Here is a 7,318-nt window from a genome sequence, read left to right on the forward strand (position 1 = left end):
AAGACATTGTTTTGTAAAATATGTTGATGTAACAAGAATCCTTTAAATATCTGTGTATGTGTTTTCTATCAAATACTTAACGCAGAGAAGAGAGTGTGTATATACCAAATTACTGTGACTGTTCATCTTGTGGAAAGACTGAGATTCCCTTATTGGCACTGAACAGTACCTGACATGACAGATAAGCCCACTAAATCCTGCGACTGCTTTTGAAGTGAGTTACTATTCAGGACCAGCACGAAAAATCCCCCCAAATACGCACGACATCATTACACCTAAGCCTTTCTGAGATACTGCTTTGCCGTGATAGGTCTGGAAGGTGAGAGGTGTCAGTAGTCAGTGCAGACTATCTGCTATCCAAGGATTTCTGCATTACAGGCATCAACTATGTAGGTTTTAAAATCATATTATACCACCGTGGAGCCTCCCTTAAAAGTGCAGGCAAGTGCTCTAGGTTTTCTGAAAGAACAAGAGAGAGGTCTTCTTTCATTTAACTCCCACTGCACCCTCAAGTCCTCAGCAAAATGAAGACGGGATGTGACTGAATGCGAGTATCAGTAATAATAAAAAGGCTGAAAGACAGCTCCTCAAGATACTTAACTTTGGAAGAATTGGTGGGTGATTTACTCCTATGGTTGTTTTCTTGAGTAACAAATCTGCCCTAAGTTTTCCACCCTCCCACATGTGGGACTGCACCATCAACAGTGTCGCTGATACAGTCTGGCGCTCAGAATAACCCTTCAAATAAAGGGGCTCTTGTCTTTTTGGTTGTGGGGGGGCAGGGGGGGGTTGTTCTTGTCTTTTAACTGACTCATATGAGAAATGCTGTTGGGCAGTGCAGCCCCGCAAGTTAGTTGTGGCAGAGAAGCTAAGGGGCAGCGCGCTGGAGCGTGAAGGAAGGGGAGCTGGTGTGAGTGGCTGGGGGAAGGAGCAGGGGGCACAATCGTGTTAAAACAGCTTTTCAGTGAAGGGAAAACACACAGTGCAGTTACAGCTTTCGGTGCAGTTAGGGCTCAAATCTACAAAATCGTGGCTCCCCTGGAGCACTGGGGGCCATGCACCTTGTCCTTTAAAGCCCTCCCCAGACCACATTCAAACTCCTGCCCCAATCTCAGACACAATGCACAGAGGGTGGTTTTAATCAGAGACACAAAAATACCCCTACTTTTCACATCTTAAATAATTACAGTAAGAACTGTAGGTTTGATAAAGTGAACATGGGGGAACGGCCAGGTCGGTTTGATTTTGTGCTAAGGCAGCTGTATGGCATGGCCCTGCCAGGAGGTGGCGATACTTGAACACTTTTAGACTCCCTCACTTGTCTGAACATTTTCTAGCACTCTCCGTTTCGTTCTAGTTATTCCTACGCATATGCAGTACAAAGTAACCCGTTAATTTATTTACCGTTTGCTGTGAAGCAAGGTCCATGTGCATATAAATCATGATATTAGTTGCGAGTGATTAGCAAGTATTTCTGAGCCTCTTTCTTTGTCCCTGTTTTCTTTAACTGACATCAGGAACAGGGAATTCCAGCTAGAGCAATGCCAAACACATCCCACACACACATAAAAGGGGTGAGTGTTGCTCCTGACTGAGAGAGAGATGCCTCCTCCAGGGCTGAAATGGACCCAGCTCAGAATTGAAACGTGGCATCTTTAAAGGTCACGCAAGAATATTGCACAGGTTTTGGAATGGAAAAGGACCATGGTTGTGCTGCATGGTGCAGGGGAATATTAAGCTAGCAAATATAATTACCAGCCCCAAGTGCAGTCAGGACAGAAAGCCTCTAACTCATGCAAGGGAAGAAAAAACAGGAAACAATTCCAACCAGATGATTCTTGACAACCACTGTGAAGAAACCCAAAACTGAAGGCAAAACAATCCCAGATTCAGATGGAAGAAGGCCACTTCAAGGGTCAACATCACCGATTCCCCAAGTGCTACACCACATGGTGCAATGCAGATGGGAGCAAGACTGGGACACTAGTGCCTCTGGGCCCCTGCTTTCCCTGCCTATGGGCCAGGAGATGGTTGTCAAGCTGCTGTGCAACGTTCAACAGCCAAATGCCTCCTCCTGTAACTACGGGGAGCCAGTGCTGAGCCTCCAACCCCTGTGCTGTCGCAGCCAGGTAGCCTGCAACATCATTATCCCAAGGTTTGCAGCCAAATTTGGCACTGGAAAAGGAGGGAAGGAATGTTCAGAAAGGCAAGGTGTGCAGGGAAAGGAATTATCTTCTATTAGAGTGACCGATACTGCCGGAAAAAGAGAGACAAGCTTGCACAGCTTTCTGCAGGCTTGTACTCTCTCCATGTATCCTGGTGACACATCCCTGAAAGAGTAACTTCACTCATACCTCACTAAAAACAACATCCCTCCAGCCACCTAGAGCTCTCTGAAGCCAGGCTAGTGCCGGGCATCGCTCACCAAATGAGTATTTTTCTCTGCTGTCATAGATAATTGAGGTGAATACCCCCACGGTTCCTTGGTGTGTAATTAACTCTGCACTGAGTGTCACCACAGCTTCCCTGGGGCTGGGAGCAGTGCGCATGCCTTGATAACCAGAGAAGCAGAGGAAGCAAGAGGGAGCTGGAGAAAGCATTGCATTGCTGGCCATTAAAATTCATAACTTTGAATTCAAATAGCGCCTCAATGACCAGCACTGTGTATAAGTACCTAGACCATTAACTCTGCACATCTGCCCACAATCATAAATGCTTTACACTGGCAGGGTAGGGCACTGCAAGTCACATCTGGGCCTTGCATTGCAGTACCAAAGGGCCCGCTCTTGGACGAAGCGCACTATAGTGCGGAAGCAGCTTCCTCGTGTGCCCAGAGCTATGGCAGTTCAATAAGCTGTGTGCTGGGCTCTCTGTGCCTCTGGCCAGCTCAACCATCATGTTTGTTAGAAATGCAAAAACAAAACAGGTTTGCAAAGAATGGGTCAACACTGCAGTAACTTATGTGAGTCACCGGCCCACGCTGCGATGCAAGCATTACTTTGCAGGAAGGGTCACTTGTCTGTCTTGCAGTGTGGCCAGCAAACATTGACTGCATTAATATCTGCTCCTTCTTTTTCCTCCCCTGTTAAAGTAAAATACAGCTGGTTTGAGCAGCAGCAAGAGTGCCAAGATGCCTACTGCTGGGCTGCGTGACAGCACAGGTAACAGAAGACTCATACAGCTGTCACTTGCACCATTTGAAAGATTTGCTTAAAACACACATTTGTACCTTCCCTCAAATTTAATCCTAGCTGTGTTTGATGATAATGCCCTCTGCTCCTGCCTCTTTTCATGCTACATAGTTGTATCTTTAGATCTTGTTTTAATTTGTGTGCAGATTTCATCAACATTGTCAAGTGATTTCCATCAAACTGGTGTATCAGGTAACTTGTGCTCTAGTACCCTGGAGCAACATGCAGCTGGCAAACAGTTACTAATGCTGGTCTTGCCTTGTATTTCTGAAAGATGGCAAGAAAACTGCACAGAAAAAAAAAAGGGGGGGTAGAGAGGTTATTATCAGCAGATGACCCACAGAAACAAGCTCAGTGATGTTGACAGAGAGCAGCATTTAGGGTATTTACTTGCCTTCCCTTCTAGCAATTTTCAGTCAACTGTATGGATTGTTTTGATGTTTTTTCCTCCCCCCAATAGCTGTGTAACTTGAAGCCACAGCTCCTCTGGTTTTCCACAGTAATGACACATCCTAGCCATGGCCAGGTATAACCACCTAGATTAGCAACATCATTTTGTTGCAGCTAGTTCACTGCAGTTGTCCCAGAAATGTGTTGCATGTGTACAGCTACCTTACTCTCCTGGCAGCTTCTGCAGGTCTTGCTCCTCTGGGTGCCTGGCAAACCAGGACTTTAAAAATGCAACAGCAACAGCAGCCACTGCCAGTCCCACCAAAACCCTCACACTCCTCCAGCAGGATGCAAGCGGCACGATGCACAGTGGAGCTCTTGCCATGGCCCAGCTCTTGTCATGACCTCCCCCTGCTCCCACAATGGACGGTTTGCTAGATCATATGGCCTCTTTGAGGCCATAAATTCAAAGCGGCACAGGTATTTAGTATTAAGTGGCAGTAGTGTAATGAGGACACATATTAGGCTGCTCAGTGCTCAGCTGAGACCTCTGGCAGCCACAGGGCCATCGCAATGCCACAGCAAAGATCCCGGATGCGCCTGCCTTCCACTCCCAGTGCACCAGCACACCAACCAGTCTTTCCTTTGGCAAAGATATTGTTGACACTGTCATTGATATACGCCTGTCTTTTTGCCTATTATTTTAAGAGCAGAGATCCTCTAATATTACTGCTTCCCCGAGGGCATGCAGTAATCGGGTACTATTTTTAAACTCTTCAGTCAGCCATGGCTTCCTTTTTATCGGTCCGCACTGTGGATGCTGCAGGGAGCGAGCACAGCATTCTTCATTTTTTTGCGGTTTCTACTTATAAGGAATAGGCAGGACGAGCAGTGATTCTCATTAGTGCTGCAGTACTGCACGAGTTAGTTAGTTAGCTTACAGGCTGAAGTACAGACTGAATCATGCCTCAGAAGTTCTTCCTCCAGTGTCACATTGTACCCAAGTTAATGCAAACCAGAACTCACAGTACGCAAGCACGAGTACAAAGCTCTGTTTGTTCCCAAAGCTCCCACAGCTTCTTCAGTGCCAGCTATGAAAAAAACCAAAACCAACCTAATAATCCGACACGTTCTGTGTGTGTTTGCAGAGCTTCACGTAGACTACTCCTTGAGTCACCTAATTTCAAGGAAACTGAGGCCTTAAGAAAGAAACACACTCATGATTCGCTCGGATATTGAGGGCCAGTCCTCGCCTTGTTGGCCTCGAGAAAGCTCCCCAGCTGCCTGAAGGGCAGCTGGAAGGGCCGGTGGCAGGAGATGCCAAGCCAAACCTGGAGACTGCGGCACCACCGCGTTTTGGGCACACCATGGGGTCTTGCTTGTCCGTTGCAGGGTGGCCAAGGAGCACAGGGAGCCCGAGCTGGCCGCCCCCCGGCCCTCGAGCCAGCCCCGCAGGCTGGGGAGCTCCCAGCTGTATTTGGGCAAGGTGTGTTACACCACGGGAAGCAGAGTTACGCGAGATGATTGTTCTGCCATTGTTTCACCACGTGCGTTCACTTTTCTTTTTTTGGACAATGTCTATTATCCCTTAATTTACATGTACTTTGCTTATGCCGTGGTACAGGACATAATGTACTAAGCAAACCCGGCTGAGGACAGCCACCTTGAGTACGTGCTACCTAGGCTAAGAGCTGAGTCATAAAAAACCAAGTACAAAATAAATAAATAAATAAAGCAGGCGTAAGGCTTTTTAATTTTTACGTGGGCTCCAGTCCTTTTCCTTCCGTCTTGCTGCGGCCCTCTCTGACCCGCTTTGCCGTAGCACCTCGAGCCAGATGAGGGATGCTGCGCATGGGAGGCGGCACCGGTGTCAGCCTCCTCTTGGGCCTCCCCACTCCTCACTTTCCTGGGGATCGCACCCCCCCCCCAGCCCCGGCAGCCCGAATCCGGGGGGAAGCAGCAACGCAGGAGGTCACTTCACTCAGAGTGGGAGTAGGTGCCACGGGAGGGGTGCAGCCCCTGCTGCCCCCGAAACCACCCGCCGAAAACACACGCTCGCAGTGTGGCCTCACACTTCAGCCCCTCGGCATGATGCAACGCGATGCGGCGGGGTGGGACGGGGAGGCCGCGCCGCGGGCCGGCATTGCCCCTTGCGGCCCCCTGCGCGCTCGCCCCCGCCGCCACCAGGCACATCCACACGCAGCCCCACTTGCGTCAGGCGTTGTTTACTGGCCCCCTCCGCCGGGGCTGGCAGTCCCCTGGGCCTAGTGCGTCCGGTTGTAGGTGCCCGCGCCCTTGTAGGCGCCCACGTAGCCGCTGTGGTCGGCCCGCTCCTCGCGGCCCACCAGCCCCTTCCCCTTGCCTCTCTCGTCGAAGCGCTCCTTGTGGCTGCCCGTGTACTTGCTGGCATCCGTCAGCCGCTCCACCGCCCCGGCCTTGGTGGATTTCTGCGGCCACCGCACGGCCGCAGGGTCAGCCAAGGCGGGGGGGCTCACCCCTGCCCCCAGTGCCTGAGGTCTCAGCGCGGGGTGGCCGCCGGGAGTACGGGGGGCCGGTACTCATCGTGACGCCCACGTTGGCCGGCTCCTTGCCCTCGATGAGGCCATACAGGGCCTGCAGCGCCTCCTCGGGTGCCTTGCCCTTGAAGCGCTTGCTGCAGAGCTCCTTCATGGCCTGCTGGAACTGGGCGAAGGTGATGGTGCGGGTGCCCTTGGTCCTGGCTGGGACGGGCACGTCTGCGACCCCTGCGGCTGCCCTGCTGGGCCCCCCGCCGCCCCCCGCTGGGCCTGGCTCACTTGACTTTGTTGAACACGATGTCGACGTCAGTGCTGGTCACGGCCTTGCCGTCCATCACACCACACTCCTTGCACATCTTGGAGAAGTTCGTCCCTGTCATGTCGCTGCCGCTGGTGGCTGTGTCGCCATAGGTCGCAAACTTGCGGAAAGCCTCCTCCACCCCTGACATCTCGCGGTTGTGCAGGAGGAGCAGGAAAAGGCAGCGATGATGGGGCAGGCGCCGGCCAGCACTGTCGGGTCGTCTAAGCGGTGATTTCTGCTCTGTTATCTGGAGAAGAAAAGAAAAAAAGCCCCATTTTGTTTGTGCAGGACCCAAACTTTCCTACTGCCGGTCAGCTGAGACTGCTCAAACTCGGTCCCAGGGATCTCTGAGAAAACACGGGCCATGGCTCAGGCCCTAAGTCCGTCTGCCGTGACCTGAGCAGCCACATGAGGCTTGTTCCCACCACGCTCAAGCCCTGCTGATACTTCCTACAGCCCCCTCCTTTCACCCGCAGCACTGCTCCTCCAGGGCTGGGTTTTCTTTTTTCTTTCTCAGGCTGATATTTAAGATAAACCTTCGTCAGGAGGATGGCAGTGGGTTCGGGGCAGCCGGTGGGGGACGCGGCCTGCTGGGCTCTCATCTGCGCAGGTGCCCGAGCCCCGTGTCCCCGTGGAAGCCAGTGCTGGGGGGCGGCTGCCTCCCCCCCCCCCCGGGGCTGCCTCGCCTGGTGCCTGTTGTGCCCCAGCACCCGCCTCACAGTCCTCGCACAACTCACCGCAGCGGTGGGCAGCCAGGCAGCCCCAAACCCCTAGTGGGGGCTGTATGTCACCTCTGCCTCATTGCAGGGCGAAAAATAATAAAATAAAATCCGAATAACTCCTCAGCTGACATAAGCGTAATGCACCCGAAATGTGACCTGTGCTGAGATGTGTATTCCTAACCTCAAGGGAAGGGAGGG

General features: G+C 51.8%; 1 protein-coding gene across 1 annotated transcript; it reads right to left on the reverse strand.

The window, feature by feature from the left end:
* Window positions 1–5,526: 5,526 nt before the first annotated feature.
* Window positions 5,527–6,638, reverse strand: LOC106487716 (tubulin polymerization-promoting protein family member 2-like). Its single transcript, XM_013946512.2, has 3 exons — window positions 6,377–6,638; window positions 6,150–6,297; window positions 5,527–6,028 (listed from the first exon to the last, which is right to left on the reverse strand). The coding sequence occupies exons 1-3, from the start codon at window positions 6,544–6,546 to the stop codon at window positions 5,846–5,848; spliced, it is 501 nt and encodes a 166-aa protein (XP_013801966.2). The 5' UTR covers window positions 6,547–6,638; the 3' UTR covers window positions 5,527–5,845.
* Between the last annotated feature and the right edge of the window lie 680 nt (window positions 6,639–7,318).

Source organism: Apteryx mantelli, chromosome Z, assembly GCF_036417845.1.
Source record: "Apteryx mantelli isolate bAptMan1 chromosome Z, bAptMan1.hap1, whole genome shotgun sequence".
NCBI classification, from domain to species: domain Eukaryota; kingdom Metazoa; phylum Chordata; class Aves; order Apterygiformes; family Apterygidae; genus Apteryx; species Apteryx mantelli.

Coding starts and splice junctions, on each gene's coding strand:
- LOC106487716 (XM_013946512.2), bottom strand. CDS start 6,546: ATGTCAGGGGTGGAGGAGGCTTTCCGCAAGTTTGCGACCTATGGCGAC. Junction 6,298..6,376: donor ATCGTGTTCAACAAAGTCAA/GTGAGCCAGGCC, acceptor CGTCCCAGCCAG/GACCAAGGGCACCCGCACCA. Junction 6,029..6,149: donor AGGAGCCGGCCAACGTGGGC/GTCACGATGAGT, acceptor CGGTGGCCGCAG/AAATCCACCAAGGCCGGGGC.